This window comes from Cygnus olor, chromosome 3 (genome assembly GCF_009769625.2).
Source record: "Cygnus olor isolate bCygOlo1 chromosome 3, bCygOlo1.pri.v2, whole genome shotgun sequence".
Taxonomy (NCBI): Eukaryota; Metazoa; Chordata; class Aves; order Anseriformes; family Anatidae; genus Cygnus; species Cygnus olor.
Window position 1 is genome coordinate 46,819,175 of NC_049171.1, and position 19,593 is coordinate 46,838,767.

At 39.2% G+C, this 19,593-nt stretch overlaps 1 protein-coding gene across 1 annotated transcript in view; it reads right to left on the minus strand.

Annotated features, from left to right (window-relative positions):
- Positions 1-5,065: 5,065 nt before the first annotated feature.
- Positions 5,066-19,593, minus strand: part of LOC121067827 (blood vessel epicardial substance-like) — a 51,240-nt gene continuing 36,712 nt past the window's right edge. The window contains 6 exon segments of the mRNA XM_040552700.1: positions 5,066-5,955; positions 5,958-5,972; positions 9,329-9,470; positions 13,463-13,630; positions 15,593-15,701; positions 16,634-16,821. Coding sequence (XP_040408634.1) covers positions 5,810-5,955; positions 5,958-5,972; positions 9,329-9,470; positions 13,463-13,630; positions 15,593-15,701; positions 16,634-16,821 — 768 coding nt within the window. The 3' untranslated portion in view covers positions 5,066-5,809.

Here is a 19,593-nt window from a genome sequence, read left to right on the forward strand (position 1 = left end):
CATGTCTCGCCTCAGTGGGACATTTTTAATAATGTAAACCTGAGCAAGCAACAATACACATTGACGTAATGTTAAACACTGGATTTAAACTCACAGAAACAAGAACATTGACAATGCAGGTCAAACTTCCAGTCATGTAAGTGTGCATTTTGATGCTGCATGAGCTTTTGGAAAGGCAACAAATGGGTTACATAACTCAGATGCAGGATGATTCAAGGATGCTTCGCCAGGATGAATTTTAGAATTAAAATGGAGTGACAGAAAACAGAGCAGAAACAGACTCTTAACACCTCAGACTGCTTGCGGACTTATGCTGAACTTCTATTATTGTATCTAGTGGATTTTTGTGCAATATGCTAAATGAAATACTATCTATATTCTGTTTAGTTAAAATATACTACTTGTTAAACAACAAACTGCAAAGCACAGAATGACAGCTACCATCTATGTATCCCCACTTATCACAGGCAGGGCTGCTACAAGTGCCTATGACAAAGACTTCCCAACGCCTCCCACTATAACATAGCGTTTCCCTTCACTTGCAGCAGGCGCACTTGGACGGTTGGAGCTGAATTTCCTGCACCAACCGTCATCTATACCTCATGTATTGTTGTGTGCAAAGATTAATCCACAACAAATCAATCACCCTGCAGATAAGACTAAGGAAAAGCGTATATTTTTGCCCATCTTAAAAAAGCAAATCAACAAGTCCCTTCCTGGAGAGGCACTAGAACCGACACAGCTTTGTAAAAGAGAGGCATGTTTGGCACAGATGGGCTGATGTGACTTCTTTAGACTTTGTTAGACTTTCTTCTGTGAAAAAAAAAGTGGTTGCCCAACTGAGACTTCAGTATTAATACGTTTACCTAAAGAAGAAAAAGTTAAGGTTGGAAACATTACATTTAACATTAAATTTAAGTATTTGGCCAAAAAAAAAAAAGTCACTATTACAACTGTGGAGTCAAGCAGTCAGGTTAGGAAATGCCAGAATTAGAGGCAAATACCTACCAATATAAGCAGAATAGTATGTGTATTGTTTCACAGGAGACTCACAACATATTAGGTAAAAACAACACAGCTTTGGAAACATAACTTTAAAATCTCCCACTGAAAAGCACTAAAATACAAGCTTCTAAGAATCTTACAGAAATAAATCTTCAGATATTCTGCACCAAGTTAGTCTCTAGAAATTTCAGGCTAGTCAGCCACTGTATTCTAAATTAGTAACAGCAAGAGCCAAAGTAAAAACAAAGCAAATACCCATGTCCAGAAAACAAAAATAAAACCCATATGAGTTTGTTTTATTTTTATTTAGAAGTAAAATAAAAGTGTGGCACTTCTGTCTAGAAGCCACCAACATATGCTGTGGTAAATTCAATTGTGGGAAGATGTTTTTAGCTTCCAGACTCCTTCCCATTTAAGCTTCTTCCTCTTGCTCTGGAGCTTTGTACAAGCTCTTGCACATCCGAAGACAGATCTGTTTAAGGCAGCCGCTGGACTTCAAGCTTATCAGCCGATGGTGCTTCAAAGACGTCATCTTCAACGCTTTCTTCTATTGGCTTCATCTTTGCCGAAGTTCTCAGGTAGGGAGATGTCCGGCCTGGGCCTGCCATAGTTCCAAAGAAATTTTTGATTAATTTCACAATACATACCTGCTATTTATACCCATTTGTGACACAGTACAGAATCTGATGATCCATTACTAATTCCCTCATAACAGGATTTTATTTCTGAAAATTTCTTTATTATTTGGCTACAGGCATCAGGAAATCCTGACATGCACCAGTAATACCTTCAGGGTTCAAATTCTACAACCACCTCAGACCCAGTAATACCTTCAGGGTTCAAATTCTACAACCACCTCAGACACACATTTCTCCCCAACTTCAGTGCAAATCCAGAGACGGCATGAGAAGCACACTACTGTGGCCTTGACAACTGTTTTCTGTTTTGCTAGACTTACCCATGAATTATTCTCCAAAACGACACTATGACTGGTTACCTTATGAACAGAAGATACGTACATCTGCATACTTGCCGTCACTGGGAAACAACTCTTAAATTTACTGGGAAAACCTGAGATGTGTACATGATCATAGTCCCAACAGTCTTAAAAATATTATAATGTAAAACTTAAAGAAAATACAATATCCCTATAAACAATCATAAAGAGAACAAGATAGATTAGCAGATGAAGGCGTTTGACTGACAGAGATTTCATTGCTCTAAGAAGATCTGCTAGGAAAGCAGCAACTCGTAAAGCTTGCCAGAGCAGAGCATGCACAAAAGCCATTGCTGGCAAGACATTAAATGGAGCTTTTGTGCAAGTTGCCACTGCAAACTACATCTGTTTTAGTTAACCTTTCAGCTTGAACGTTTCACCGTAAAACTCCTTTAACATTAGTCTAACAGGTTTATTTCCCATCGTTCACTCAGAAATGATATCTGGAGCTGCATAGTGCTTCCTCTCTGAAGAGTTAACCACAAAGGTACAAGGTTGTAAACAGCTAGCATATGATGACCAAAAAGAGTAGGGAAATCTCTAAAACACCACATCAGAAGAAAAGAGCAGGAGGTAGTGGTTCTGTCTGACAGGTCATCTGTATACAATCTAAAAATTCAAGTTTTCTTGAAAAAAAATACTGGTAGCCATCACACACTGTTTCAGGACTATTCTTACTAGTTCTTTAAATAAAATTTATCAGACACACAGTATGTGCTCTGCTAAGGAAGCCTTCTTGTGAAGAAGGACTCCTTTCTGAGGAGATTGGATATTAGGAGGAAATTCTTTGCTCAGAGGGCGGTGAGGCACTGGAACAGGTTGCCCGGAGAAGCTGTGGATGCCCCATCCCTGGAGGTGTTCAAGACCAGGCTGGACGGGGCCCTGGCAAACCTGATCTAGTGGGTGGCATCCCTGCCTATGGCAGGGGGGTTGGAACTAGATGATCTTTAAGGTCCCTTCCAACCCAGGCCATTCTATGACTGTATGATTCTGTGATTCTGCTGCGTATTTTACACACAGAGAACAAAACGCTTGCTACAGGCAAGACCAGCAGGTGTTACATTACTGCACTTTTAAGTCACATTCACACAAACATGGTTTGGAATTAGCTGTTTAGAATTTTTTGTGTTAAAGATGTATTAGTATTTTATTCTACCATTCAAAAAAAATTTAACTGTTGTGATAAAGGGATACTCAGACGCATTTTTAAACACTGGAAATGTTAAGCACTTCTTCCCACACATGGGCTTGTACAACCTCTATGAGTGATGACTACTTTTAATCATCAAAATCCAAGGTTTAGATATAAAACTGACTTTGTTGGGAGACATCAACAAATTACACTGAAAGGTGAAAGGACATCTGAAAATGTTGGATTACAGTTTCAGCTTTTTCACATATTTTTTTTTGATTTCTATATTAGAATACTTTGTTTTCAGAATGGTTTTCTTTTGTTTAAAAGTGCTTACTCTTCTCTGCAGAAATCTGAAATAAGAATCCGTAACTCTGCTGAACAGGATCCAATATTAGGTTTAATACTGTTAAGCTGTTCAGTTCAAAGCCATGCCCTTGTTTCCTCCAAATACAAAAAACTTTTCTATTCATGCCTCCACCCAGCATTGGACAGATGTTTGAGACTGAACCAGATCTTGAACGCAGGCCTTCCATACACTGCTCTTGTCCTTTCTTCAGGTCCTAAACTAAAATGCCTATTAAAATGGTATTTCCTATGAAACCCAATCTTGCTATTACCCACAAGCTGGGTGTAACATAGCCAGCACACACAGTGAGATAATGCTGATAAAAGCATTACCAAAACAAAGCCTTTCTACATTCCTGCTTAGCTCAGAAGTTCACAAATTCAGATTCATAGAAAATCTGAGTGATCTAAACCAAGCACCATGGAAAAGACCTGTATCATTAGTAAGTATGACTATCAAGCAACAGAATTATTGAATAGAAATTAATATTGAAATGTTTTTTAAAGGACTTAAAGTTCTGATTGCGTTGAACTATTTCTGCTTATCTCATATTTTGGAAAAAGAGATACAAAAATTTCATCTACTAATAAACCACATATGAATGGATAATGTACATCAAGCACACGTACCACAACATACAAATTCCACTTTATACCTTTTTGAGGATGCTTGCTGAGTTAATGTGATGTTATCAACACAAAGCATCATGCTGCAAATGACCCACTCCGTAAGCATTACAGAACTCTTGTTGGTTATTTCCTTAATATAAAAGCAAACAGTTAGTTGTGTTTCTTAGTTAATTCAATTCAAAACACAGTTTTGTTAGCAATTGTAGTTGGGGCCTACTAATTCAAATTTTTCACACTTTCACAGCAAAACACTTTGAAAATAGCCTTTTATCAGTTTCTTTGGAAAATGAGTTAAAGCTGATAAGGTGTAGAACAGCTAAATGCATAATGTAAAAGTTTGCATTAAAAAAATAATAAATGCTCATTATTTCAAGAACATGGAAATTAGGAGAATAAGATTTGTTTTTATTGTGGCAGACAAATATCATATCTGTATTGGGAAGCTTTTGTCCACACAACTGATCACCTAACAATGACAAGACAGAAGTCCTCTAGAATTCCTGCACAAGTAAGTTTCTCATTTCTTCTTCTAAAAAAAAATATAGGTGTCATTTCCATATACTCTTCACTACATCTTCTGTTTGATTTTGTTTGTTCATAATAAACTAATGCATGACTAAGAGGATCCAGGGGAACACAGCTCTGGACAGTATGCCTCAGCACATACCTCATACTGAAACTTAAAAACACGCACAAAAGACTGGCTATGCTGCACTGACAGCACCCAGAAGGTTCTTGAAAACGAAACAGTGGGAAGGTAAATGGCAGCTTTTTTTTTCTTTTTTTTTTCCCTGTGATCCAAGAAAAAGTGCATACATGGCCACAATCCAAATTCAATACAAATCTTTAGACAGAGCTCACCTTGGTAGAAAAACCATCATTGGCAATGGCATTACACAGGAAAAACAAGTTGGCAAGTTATTTTGGCAAAAAGACAGACTGAAGTGTTATAGTTTAGTTAGACAAATCACCTTTTATCAACTACAGAAGTCAGAAATTTCATATTAATCAAAATGCAAAGAAGAAATAAATGATAGCATTTCTTGAGGTGTCTTACACACTGCTCTATGGGCAACCTCCCCACCTCTACGAAAGAGAAACACTGGACTCCAGAGGCTGCCACCACACCTATTGTTGCCAATGGCATGGTGGCACTACCAACTACACCAACCGTTGTTGTTAGAACATAAAAGACATTTAAACATCCCTCTCCTCTCTCTTGGGGAAAGTACACACCATACACCAGAAAACATGGTACATAAACCAGGAAACGTACAGCAGAGAAGAGTGTTTTTAACAAGTATATGCTAAAAATGGACGCATCTTAGGGATTAATGTAATTACAGCTGGAAATGTCAAGCATTTAGATTACTTTCTCCCAAAGCTGAAATACTGGTGTTAGTGTTCTGATGCTAGGCCTGGGAGAGAATTTTAATTTTAGCTAATTGCACAGATACAGTTTTACAATTTCTTTCAGGCTTCTGAGTGTGCCAATTTGTACAAGTGCCCTCTATGCAGAGGAGTGGCTTCAATGCATGGAGCTTTGCCTTGGAACAGGTGAAAAGCCAGTTGAGAGCTTATGGGTAAAGATCAGAGAACAGACCAACATGGGAGACTTCACAGCAGTATCTGCTACAGGCTGCCTGATCAAGAAGAGCAAGTAGTTGGAAGCCTTCTTTAGACAGCTGGATGAAGCCTCATGATGGCAGGCCTGGGTGCTCATGGGGAGCTCTAACCACCCCCGTAGCTGGTGGTAACAGGTTCAAGCAGTCCAGGAGGTTTCTGGAGACTGTAGAGGACAATTTCTTCACACGAGCAGTCGATGAGCCGGCTAGGGGAGGTGCTCTGCTGGACCTGTCACTGACGAACAAGGAAGAACTCATCAGGGAGGCAAAGGCTGATGGTAACCTTGGCTGTAATGTCCAAGGGCTGGTGGAGTTTAAGAAACTGAGAGAAGAGTGCAAGACAAATAGAAGAGTTACAACCCTGGGCTTGAGGACCGTGGACTGCGGCTTGCTCAGGGATCTACTTGGCAGGAACCCCAGGGTCATGGCCCACAAGGGTAGAGGGACCCTAGGACAGCTGGTTGATCTTCAAGGACACCTTCCTCTAAGCGCAAGAACAGTCCAATCCAATGTGCAGAAAGTCGAGCAAGTGTGGCAGAAGGCTGGCATAGATGAACAGAGAAGTCCTGACAGAACTCAAACACATACACATAGTGAAAGCAGGGATGAGCTGCTTGGGAGGAATACAGAAACATGGCCCACGCATGCAGGGATGGAATTGGGAAAGCCAAAGCTCAGCTGGACTTGGATCTGGTAAAGGGCAACAAGAAGGGCTACTACAAATACACAGGCAACAAAAGGAAGACCAGGGAAACTGTGAGGCCATGGCTCAGTGAGGCACAGGACCTAGGCAGAATGCAGGTGGAAAAGGCTGAGATACTCCATACCTTTTTTGCCTCAGTTTTTACAGGTAAAGTTTGTCCCCAGGCCTCCCAGATCAGTAACTCTAGTGGCAGAGACCGGGAGAGTGATCCTTTACTTACAGGAAAGGTGGACTGAGTTAGGGACCACCAAAGCCAACAGGGCATACTGTGGAACCACCTGGGCTGCATCCAAGGTTGGCTGAAGCAGTTGCAAGACCCTTCTCTGTTGTCTTTGCAAGGTGATGGCAGTCAGGGGAGAGGCAAATGCCATGCTTGTTTTCAAGAAGGGCAAGGAGGAGGATCTGGGGGAACTACTGTTCCATCAGCCTCACCTCAGTCCCCAGAAAGGTTATGGAGCCTACCTTCCTGGAAGCTGTGTGCAAGCACATGAAGGCCAGGAAGATTACTGGGAATAGCCAGCATGGATTTACCACGGTCAGACTGTGCCTAATCAGCCTGACCATGTTCTGTGGAGAGATGACTGGCCCTGTGAACAAAGGGAGTGGAGTAAATATTGTTTACCTGGACTGTAGCAAGGCCCTGAACAGCCTGCCATTAAATCCCTCCAGCCAAACTGGTGGGAAATGGACTGGATATGTGGACTACAGCATAGCTGTAAACTGGCTGGATTGCTGAGTTCACAGGGTGGTGAACAGCAGTACAAAATACAGCTGGCAGCTGGTTACTAGCAGGGTCCCTTGAGGCCTATAATGTTCAGTACATCTTTATTAATGACCTGGAAGATAGGACAAAGTGCACTCTTGCCAAATTCATAGGCAACAGTCAAGTAATGAAGGAAACTGCTGATAGGCCACAGGGTAGAGCTGCCAGTCAGAATGGGCCTTCAGAGGCTGGAGAAAAAAACTGACAGAAATGACATGAAGTTCCACAGAGTCAAATTCCTGCACCTGGGACACAATAAGCCTATACAGCAGTACAGGCTAGGCAATGACTGGTTGGAAAACAACTTTTCAGAAACAGACCTGGGAGCCCTGGTGGACACCAAATTGAGTATGAGTCAGCAGTGTGCCCCTGCAATGAAGAAGGCCATCCATATATTGGACCATAGCAGCAAAAGCATAGCCAGCAGATCAAAGACAGTGGCTATTCTCCTCTATCTGGTAATTGTGAGGCAGGATCTGGTTTGGGCTCCCCAGTACAAGAAAGACATGGACATATTGGAGTGAGTGCAGTGGAGAACAACCAAGGTGGTCAGGAGCTGGAGCATATTGTGAATATGGAGAGGCTGTGAGAACTGGGTGTGTTCAGCCTTATGAACAGAAGACTCACAGAAGATCTTACTGTTGTTTTCAGCTACCTAATAGAAGGCTATAAAGAAGACAGAGCCAGACTCTGCTCAGAGGCATGCATTAAAGAACAAGGGACAACACTCATGAGTTGCAGTAAGGGAGAATTTTTTCACTGTGGGAGTGGTAAGGCACTGGAGGGGTTTGCACAGAGAAGGTGTGGAATCTTCAACCTTGGAAATATTCAAAGCTTGACTGGACATGGCCCTGAGCAACCTGCTGTAACTGATCTCGCTTTGAGCATGGGGTTGGACTAGATGATCTCCAGAGGTCCCCTGCAACCTCAACTGTACTGTGATTATAAATGTCCTTTCAGGAAACAGAGGAGAAATGAAGAAAATAGCACTGAAAATTTCACCAGCCTTTAACAACTATGTCCCAGCTGTCACCCTAGAATTCTAGCAGAGTGAAATATTATCAGGGCTTTTGCTTCCATCTCTCAGGAGATGGAACATTAAGGATTGAAAACAGACAGGCCCTCCCAGCCTGAAGGAGTCCGTGGATGAGAACTGTGAGGAACACAATGGAACACAGATAATTAAATAGAGTGCAAATCCTTTAAATCACTTCTTCACCTTAGCAGTATGTTTAACCACAATAAATAACTGGCCGTGATTTTTTTCCTCATAGATTTAAATTCTAACTACCAAAGAACAGTATTTCCCAAATCAAAATAAATAATTCTATGTGACCCTTTTAAATTGTTAAACTAACAGCTTATGCCAAAGGAGACAATTGAGCATCTTCTATTTTCTGTTGCTGTTGTTCAAAAGTGGGTTTCAGAGTTCAGACTACTGTTGAAGTATAGACTCAGGGAAATTTAAAGCAAACAACAGAAAGCCTATAAAGTATGGTTTAAAAGGCCTCTATAAAGGAATAAATTCCAAGAGTGGAAGCAAAAGGTCAGACATGGCTTCACTTACTTAATCTGTTCTGTACTACTCCTGTCATACAAAGCACATGGAAGGAAATTCTGACAGGATATTTGAGATTTTTCAGGTGGCATCAAAAGATTAGTTATGCACTGTATCTCTCCACACCCTCCCAATGCAAACTACCTTAGGAGGAAATGCAGAGCACCCAGCTGATGAGGGGAAATGTTTCGCTTTGTTTTTTTAATTTCTACAAGCACCGGTCACAGACCAAAGGAGATACTACTGTGGCAGGCACTGTGCATTCACACCGTTTTGCCCCTTTGCTATAAACATTCCATATTATGTCTACATATTCACATTATATCACAAATTATTACAACATATGCTGCTTTTTCTAGTGCCTACTTAAAGTAGCTTCACTTAGCATAGAAATCCTTAAAGTGAATCTTTAAGATTCTACTGTTAGGTCCTTACACTTGGTTAATTTACAGCAGCAACCCAAAAGCTACACATTGCTCCTATTGATGACAATAGGAGTTTAACAATCATCTTTAGTGATCAACCAAATTGTGTCCAAAACCAGCATGAACTATTCTGAGCACTCACGTAGAGAGGATGCAGAGGAAGTCCCACGAAGAAACATCTGCAAGCCATCCTCACTGTCGCTGGTACTGGCCATACTGTTTCTCATCTGCATCACAGATAGCTGTGAGCAAAGACTAGGCTGACGATCAATCTTTTTTGAGGCCTAAAAAAAATATATATTATTTAAAAAGAGGAATCAAGTAAATTCAAAATAAAAATGGAGACTATTTGCTCTGTAGTTGACACTCTGGTCTCAGCTGTGACTATTTATGAATCAAGAAAGAGCAGAAGATTCTATGCAGTGTAAATTGATTTAAATGCAAATATAAGATGCCAGTAATATATTGGAATTAGAACATCAACAAGCATGAATTATTAAATTTTACTTCTGTGTTGTACTGGAATTTGCAGGTATTTTCCTACAGACAGATTTAGTTTTATTATATGGTAATCCATTACTCAGGTATGATGCTTTGTAATCACATACAGGCTTCATGACAGCGTGGTCCTCCTTGCTAAGAACTGGTTCTTGATTATACTGAAGACAAATTAAATGCATCATATGTACAATATTCTCCATCCAATGATTTTAGGGTCTTCTATTTGCTTGGAGGACTTTTTCTGAGATGTCTTTGTACTACCATATTTACTTGAAACAATACATTTTATCTTATTAAATCAGAATTATGAAAATCACAAAGATATTGCAGGTGTATGTGAAAGGTGGTAATCAATGGCATATGCATAATGAATAACTCCATTTTACTGAACTTTAACAGTCAGGAATTACCACTCTATTTCATGTAGAGAGGAACAACTATTTTCCCAACAGTAGTGAAAATCTCCTTATGTATAAGTCATAAAGTTCCTTACATTAAAAAGGTATTTTTCCTGTCTTCCAACATACAACAAATAGACACTCTTCTTAGCTACTGTCATTTTGATAATGAATAATCTACACTGGATTTGTTTTGGCTGCTCTCCTGTATGTCCCCTGTGTACAGAAGTCTACTACAAAATTTTCTGTTGAGATTGTTACCAGCTGAAAAGTACTAAGGACACCAAGAATATGTACATTTGGCAATTAAGCCTGTGAGAAGTGACACATGCATAGGGTTCTGGCAATGAGGAAATGAAGGTTGTTTTACTTGACAGAGCGTTCCTGTCCCGCATTATGTAGGAAGGGCTTGTGCAACAGGAAATTCATTTGAGGAAGAATAAAAAGGTACTACAAATTTTCCAAATGCTCACTCTTGCTGTTTATAACATATATTTTCCAAAGCCGTTGAGATGCAAAAGTTACAATGATTTTGAATTCAAATGACTACTTTCACTAAAAATAAAGACTTGGTACAAACACAAGTGAAAATGAAAATATCATTTAATTAAGAAATATACATAAAATTGTGAAGCCAAATATCTGTATATGATGTTAACATTTTAAATGACTTTTGAGTGAAATATATACTCGGTGTATACATAACTCAAAAGTGTTATTAGCTGTAACAAAGTTAAATTGACCTTTTCTGTTCATACTGACACGTCTGTATATTATAAAGCTATACCTTTATAGTTTACTAGTAGCTCTACTATATTTACCAAATACCTCTATTTAGCATACAGTAGTAAATACAGACAGGGTAAATACAGAGCTAGAAAGTCCTTTCAGCCTTGATCTCATCTAGCTCAACAGGCTCAACAGGTTGGGTATCCATTGGATTTTCCAAGCTCTGCATACCATAATAAACATTTCAAACAGCAAGGACTGCCATTTGATGACAGCAATACCCGTGCCTGCAACGCAGCAGAAGGATTAAAAGGGAGGAGGCAGGAGCTGTTCCCACAAGGAAACCTGAAAGGAATATGCTGATGACAAATCCTTGCACTACTGTTTTCATAAAATGTGCAAATGTTGTATTAGTCAAAGGGTGAAGGAAATCAAATGGATAGGAAGGACACAGAGAATGGGATAAAAATGACCTAAGCTAAGACAGTATGAAGGAAAAAAAAGGATAAAGAGGAAAAAGTAAAATAAGAGAGAGAAAGAGAAGGGATTTCTTCTGGCAATGAATATATTCAGATATTCAGACTGCATCTGTTTCAGACTTTTTGGAGGATAGCATGAACTCCTTGTGAGGTGAAGTTGCAACGTCCCAGCAAATCAATCTTCTAACATATTTAATTCAGCAATTCTCTTCTGCCAGATTTTGGTAGCTGGACTCTGTTAAAGTCTAACCACCTTCCTGTTGTTGTTTTTAACATTTTGAAGGTATGATAAGGACTTTTTACTTAAAAATAACCAATTAAGACCTTACAATGAGTATTCCATGTGGTGTTATCAGGAAATACTGATACTAGTGCTGAAGTTCTACCATGCCAGAAGTCAGCAGCACAAGTGTGTTGCAGATGAGTTTGTACACTATGCACAATAAAAATACCCTAATGTGCCTAGAGTCACCCACATGTAAAGAAAAGAAGGGAATGAAAGAAAGAAGGAAGATAAGAAGAGAGAAAATAAGAAAATAAAATAGGAAGAAAGCATAAAAGAGGAAAAAGTCAAGAAAAAACCTAAAAGAAGAGGAAAAAAGAGGGAAAAGAAAAAAATTAAAAGGAATGTAGAAAGCAACTGTCCCCCCGAGATGCCTGCTGAATGCAATTCTTAGCACACAAAGAAGGCATGCTGCTACATGTTCCTTCCTGATGCCATACTCCAGAAATGACTTACTGTCTATACAGGCAGTTTTTGTTTGTTTGTTTGTTTTTTAATACAGTACATCTCTGTCCTCTGTAATTCTTGCCCTCTTTTTTTTAAAAAAAAAAAAGAGAAAAGCTTTAACCACATATTTTGTAAGATATACTTCATAGATGGTACATTCCTGCTAGATCACTTTTAGTTTATTGCACTAGTAAGACTCACAACCTCAGATGATCAATGAAAACAGTGATCTGAAATAGTTTTGAGGATCTGATTTCAAGACAGGGTAATCCTCAGTGTCACTGACCACTGTAATCCCCTATGTCATTGACCAGAGGGCAGAATAAGCAGTGTTTTACTGCTATAAAATCGTTTCTATGACAATTCTTTTTTTTTTTTCCTCTCCTTATAACCAGTAGAAAACTGAGAAAACTTGCAATGTCTAATTAACCATAAATACCTTACAAGTGAAGCATGCTATGTAATTTGTATGGTAGCAGTGGCAGTAAATTCACGACTTTGAAGAATTAACTATTTAACCTGTATGTATTTATGGGCAATCTGACAAAAATGATTTTTCCTCTGAGTTAGTGTGAGTTAAGTCAACAAAGACAGAATATGAAAATACTGTATTATAAATATCCTAAGCTTTTCATAAATTATGGTGAAAGTTCTTCAAATAAATTACATGAGAACCCTAGAGCCACTACATAAATAATAAAAAAAATCACTACTAGCAGCTGAGTGGCATAGCTTCCAAACCTTGAAAAGCCCTGTAACTAAGGAAGGAGACAAAATGAAAGTAAAACAAGATAATCAATATATCCATGACTACATCCAGACCACTTACCATGACACCTAAAACATGCTCCCTCTACACGCAAAGAATGTAATTACAGCTGAAAATGTCAAACAGAATGAATTATTTTCAGACCTCTTAGCAAAGGTATTTATATGGATTTCATGCCTTCTTCCACTAATACTACTGTATCAATTCAACATTGCCTTTTTTTCTCATATTTGCAACACTCAAACACATGTTGAAATTATTCTTTCTGGCAATCAGTGTTATCCAGCAATCTGATCACAACAAGTGAATTCTTCTAAAATACCCTGAAGCTTCTTTGTACAAAGGTACACATTTATTAGTTAGAAATGATATCCGAGAAGAAGCACCTTTTTAGCTACTGCTCACCATGTCTGCTAGTTGGCAGTAGCCAGTCAGTTTGGAATCTCAGTTATTCATCTTTCTTGCACATTACTGTGCTAACATCAACCAGTATTGATGCTGACAAAAATGTTGCACTGACTCATACTTTGGCACTAAAAGGCAATATGAGTATGAATTCAGCAGCTGATAGCAACAGATCGAAAAAGGTGCTTTAAGATGATTTAAAGTTGAAGTAACAATACATTTGTGTGAGGCAGGAAAATTCCCAAATGAAACTTCATTTGCTTACCTTGTCATTTAAGGTTGGGTCATTCAATGAATACAGTTTATTTGTAATATCTTTGCCAATAAGATACTTAAAGATCTCATAAAGAAATGGTTCAGATTCCAGAAAATAAGTCAGCCTTTCTCTGGACCAGCACAGGAACTTGCAATTATCATCTGCGATAATGGTGACCTGAGAAAACACATACTCAGAATTAGCCCTTCTCTTTTGCCTGCAAGTAAGTGCTACCATTTTATTTGTGCCTCTGTTTAAAATAACTCTTAAATCCATAAAACTTTTTGTGGTCCCTTAGAACATGATATTTACAAATTTAAAATAGCTCATATGTTTATTATCATCATATTTTTAACATATACGCATGGCCAGTTTGATTTGCTGAAAGTCTGGTAGGAAATAATATGGAGGGAAAATCTCTGCTAAGTTCCAAAACTTTAAGTGTTTATGTTACAGGAGATTTACATACAAACTCAGTCCTGTGCTGGTGACACTACTCACATCCCAACAGACCTACATATTGCTTGGTTTTAGTTGATGTCACCGTGATCAAGCAGGAAGAATTGGTGTAATCCAAAAGTTTCCTTGAAAGAGTTTTTAAAAGATTAAAAAAAAAAAAAAACGTTTAATCTCTCTCTCTTCCTTGTCAGACCTCTTGATCTCACAAGCACTACCTTCTAGCATGTGAACCAGGGACCTCTTTGCTTAGTTATTGACAATTCTGCTGTTGACAGCTGCAGCCTAGTTTACACCCTCTCTAGGCAGGCAGTAGCATTTATAAACAACTCAACAGATTTGTCCAGCTGTGCCAGTGGAGGGCAGTGGCACACAGAAATCAGCCCTGTGATGCTGCAGCATGTTTTACAAGATGAAGTCAATCATCTAGGAAGAAAAGAGGTGCCCTGTACTATCACAGACTAACTTTGCCTCCTAAAAACAAATAAAAATATATAAAGCCTAAGAGAAAATATGAAGTCTAAGGAAAACTGTCAGATATACTCAGGTTTTAACTTTACTGTCTGTTAACAGTAAAGTAAACAGGCAGAGAAATACAAGCTTGTAAAGAACTCGTCAGCGTTGCCAGCAGATGGAGTCCCTAAGACGAAGTTCACATCCTGCTTCGATGGCACTCCCGAGAACATTTATATTGCAGCACGCCGAAATGGCAAACAGCAAGCAAATCTCACGAGTGAAGGATGTGTACTGCACTAGACTGCAATAATTTTTCAGGCAGGCACAACTTGAGGCGTGAGCTTTTTCCCTTTGGCGGAACTGATTCATATCTAGCCATTTGAGAGAAATAGATTGTATGAAGAGGTCCACAGCCCTGCAGGATGCCTTGCTGCCGTGAAATGAATACATCTTGACAAGTATCTCTCTTTGGCATTAAGCCTAGTATTTGACTGGAACATGTTACATCAATCACTGACTTTACATTCCGCATTACTCTTCCTCCCTCCCTTTCTGCCATGATACCAGCAGGGATGTATCCAGTCCAGCCATAGTCCAGTAATTACTACATAGACACTGTTAAAGAATATCAAGTAAGAGGCAGCAGAACAGTGATTTCAATACTATGTGAAAAAAAACCCTTCTCTAGTGATAGTATTTTTTACTACAAGCTATAATATATTCATTAACGTACTAGCATAATTAAACCACTAAAGATATATATCCTTATTGCTCCCATATGTATATTTTAATTCTAAGCAGTGTGATCACCTTCAGTTAATGCTGCTTTAACAACTTTCAAGATGATAGAAGCATTTAAAACCTTTAGATAAATACCAATTTCAAACTATTAGTTCCTGCATTTTAAAAATCTTTCATTTTGTAACACCAAACTTTACCATAATTAATTTTCCTTTTCTGTTCTTTTGAACTAGTGAAGAGACTGCTTGCATCATCTTTTTCTCCACTAAAGCTCTCTCTTAAATAATTTCTCCTGAATAGTGTTTTAATACAAAATAAACTTGCGAACAGTAAAAAGAGAGAACAGAAAATCAAAGGACAGACTATTCAGTAAACACCATCATAATACTGTTTTGCAGCATTTCATTTTAAAGAGTTTTTCTTGATATGGGCCACCACTAAACACCAGTACTAGAAAGGCAGCGTATGACTTAAACCAAAGTGTACCTGGAATTTCTCACCCCGGTTCATCTGAGTTGATCGAAATTCAGGTGAATCTATAAAGGCACAGGGGTAAATATTATGCAGAAAATGCCCTCGATAAGAGACCTTCATTCTGGAAATAAAAATGTATGAAACATCACTTTAAAATCATGGAGGTTGATTTATTTGATATAATTTGAATATGATTATTGACAATGGTAATGCATAAAGTAACAGGCTAAAATATCTATTTCTTCTGGAGTTTCAGCCAAAGAACCAACCTGTTTTCTGCCTGAACCTCCACTGATTCCAATTCTGGTTGCCTGATGTGGTGTGTAGCCTCAAAACTCTGCTATTCAAAAGGAAAAGGTCTGAAGGGTAATGACCCTACAGTCACAGCAGAATCAGGCTTCCTTTAGATAACTAGCTTCACAGTGATGAGCAGCCAATGACGTCAAAGAAAACCATGAAACCTGATGTCACTGTTGCCACCTACAAAGACTGGTTAAAATATTGGCCAGAACTTAGCAAGAACTTCAAGATTACAGCCTGGCCATGGGGATTTATTTTACCCTTTCTCATCTGGGTCTGTCAGCCAGGTCTGGTCAGTGCACTTGCCCCTTTCTGTACATGTGCAATGACCCAATTTCAATAGGCCTCTTGGTTTACAGTCAGCTGGAGGGTTGACCCCTCCCTCATGAACAATATTTTTTAATGTTAAACCCAGGGAATGCACTGAGGATAAGACTTAGATATCCAAAACCGGAACAAACTTCTTGCTTGTTCTGGAAGACATTTTCTCTGGTATTTTATGAATATAATCTCCATTAAAATCAATATGGCTGTACACACACATGGAGGCACAATATATTTGCGGTAGGACACATCGCCGTCATTCGAAAATAGTGTCAGAAAATAGCCTATGGCTAGAGGCTATGTGGCTATAGACCATAGCATGCAAGAAACAGTAACATTTACAAAACTAGCAAGCAACCAAACAACTTTTTAATGAATTCAACCACCACACAATACATAAGACTGTTCCCAAGCTTTTATAGCACCTACTTCCCCTTCAGCAGGATGCTCAGCCTATCATCAACTGATGTTTTATCCTCTGCAGCATAAGCTTGACCTGTCTTTAAAGTTTGAATGTTGCAAAATTGCCCAGTTAATCTCTGGAACAGCTCTGGAGGCACATGGAGTGGTTCAAACATTCTCTTGTAGAGGCTACTGAGCTCCTTCTCTATCTTGATCTAGAATGCAAACACAAAAAACATCAATACAGAGACAGACTGGTTAAAAAAGACTGCATGCATGCTTTAGCTATTAAATCTGAGTAATATCTTTGTCTTTCATGTGTTTAGTCAAGAAAAGAAGTAGTAAATGTGTGACATCTATCCACAATGCTGCCTATGGCAGGGTGACCAAAACCTTAGCTAAAACCAGCCAGGCTGGCAGCATGGTGATTTAGTATGCTGTTCTATACAAGTGGCATGGTAAATCAGACACAAGGAGTCTTTTGAGACTTCTTTTCATCTAACAGGGAATAGAACTTGGATGAGAATTACACAGAAAAAAAATGAGGTTGCCTGCATTTTTCACACCACATCCACAACACATTCTGGCCATCTCTCAGACTCTCCTGGGAACCTCTCATCCCTTAGCTTCTTGGCTGACTTGCAGTAGAAAAGCAGGACTATGAGTCCTGAAAAACAAACCCATCATATTGAAACCACGTGTGATGAGGGAGGAAAAAAGCAATGCCAGCTGAACATCCCACATCTAGGAGCCCACCCAAACTCAGGCAGCAGCAATGAGGGAAAGGAAGCTGGCTGAAATCCCAAGCCTGGAGATCTTTCCTGAATGAAGGCAGCAGGGAATGAGACAGTGTCCTGGCCTCCCCTAAAGCAGAGGCAGCTTGAACAAACAAATTAGAAGAATGAGCATCAGATCACAAAAAGATACCATATACATAGAAAAGAAAAAAAGGAAAAGCAACAAAGAAAAAGGTAGATAAAGAAGAAAATGAGTGACTACTTCAACAAATGAGAATATTCCAAGTTTATGTATTTTTCTAGATTTTTTTTTTTAATATTAGAAAAAGGGAAAGATAGAGTAAAGCAGCACAGGAGTCCAGGATTCACTTTTAAGCTGATGGTAGCCAACAGCACCAACTGAGAAGCTTCTGAGCACCCTGTGGTTGGAGGTGGAAGGGGTCCAAAATGATCATGGGAGGCCCTGGGCTGACTGAGGCCCATGAGGGCTTCCAACTGTCAAGTATATACTATTTCCTCCCCAGCAGACTATTTTAGGGCAAAAATAATAGTCTTTTACCCCTACAAAATATATGTATTCCGTACCAATAATCCTCCCTGAGCTGTTCTTCATAGAATTACATATGAGTGCTGAATAGTGAACCAAGCATAACAGAAGTTTTTGGAAAATTCATTAAGGTTTATATGTTTTTTATTTAAATCTAGAACAAACTAAGCTTAAGCAGAAACTTTCCAGATTTATGGAACCATATTTGAATTATATCACCCACAAGCTCAATCACTGGATGCCATCCATCCCACATATGGGCCACTGAACTCCAGGGGAATCACTTTGGAACTGACAAGTAGAGATGGTGGGTTAATCCCACAGAAACAGGATACAGCTACTTATTAAATTTCTGCGCAGGAAAAGATAAGGCCGCTTATGTGACCTTGACGTTATCATTTCATGACTTCTCAGGATGGTCTTTGCAGCCTTTATTTTTCCATAAAAGCTCAACAAAAGAACATCCCAAACCTGCAGTCTTCACTTTTCACCCAAACAGCCTCAAAACATGGAAAGCAAAAGCAAGCTTATAAACTACTGAGACTTCTACGTAGCCTTGCAAAACAGACATTAATACCTATTTCCAAGGGCTTAATACGAAAAATTCTTCTGAGAGCTCCTGAGAACTTTCTTTTGCTTATACATAGCTGAACTTATCGTTAACTTTGTGTACATTTGCCACCCACAACTATATTAAAATTCTTAGGTTTTGTTTGTTTACTTTTTTGACCTGTCCATACATATACTTCAATCAAATGTAACTTACTGTCTCCTCAAAACATTTAAATGGATCTTTCTATTACATCGCTTTGGCAAGATTTTGTTACATGTCTCCCTTCTCCTACAATATCATCTCTGCCACAGGACTGAGAAGACGAGGGCTGGAATACAAATGTTCAGACAAGATGATCAATAAAGTCACGGAATCACAGAATAGTTGAGCTTGGAAGGGGCCTTTGGAGGTCATCTTGTCCAAGCCTCTGCTCAAGCAGGGCCACGTAAAGTAAAGTTGCCCAGTACCTTGTGCAGACAGCTTGTGAGTATTGCCAAGGATGGAGATTCCACCACCTCTCTGGGCAACCTGTGCCAGTGCTCCATCATCTGCACAGCAAAAAGCGTTTCCTGATGTTCAGATAGTGCTCCCTCTGTTTCAATATGTGCCTGTTGCTTGTTGTTCCATCACTGGGCACCACTGAAAAGAGCTTGGATCTTTTTTGCATGTTTGCTACCTCCCTTGGCTCTTCTTTGCATGTTTGCAACCTCCCTTCAGGTATTCATACACATTGACACGATCCCACTTGAACTTCCTCTTCTCCAGGCTGAACAGTCCCAGTTCTCTCAGCCTCTCCTCCTAGAAGAGATGCTCTAGGACCTTCATCATCGTGGCCCTTTGTTGGGCTCCCTCCAGTGTGTCTGTGTCTCTTGTGTTGGGGATTGCCCTGAACTGTTTGATTTCAAAATATGTTCCATATACATGTGAAGTTGGGCAATTTGTTTGGCCCACAGCTTCTCCAGGAACTCACTCATTTTTAGGACCCACGCCAATTTAATTTGTATCTCTTTCTATCCATGAGCACTGCAAGTCAAAGAGAGAGAAATTCCTTTCTCAGATAAACATACAGGTAGCTCCCAAGACTCCTGAATTCAAAACAATAACGACATGAGGAGCTAATTTGGCCCTAGAGTGCTAATGCACTCCCTTA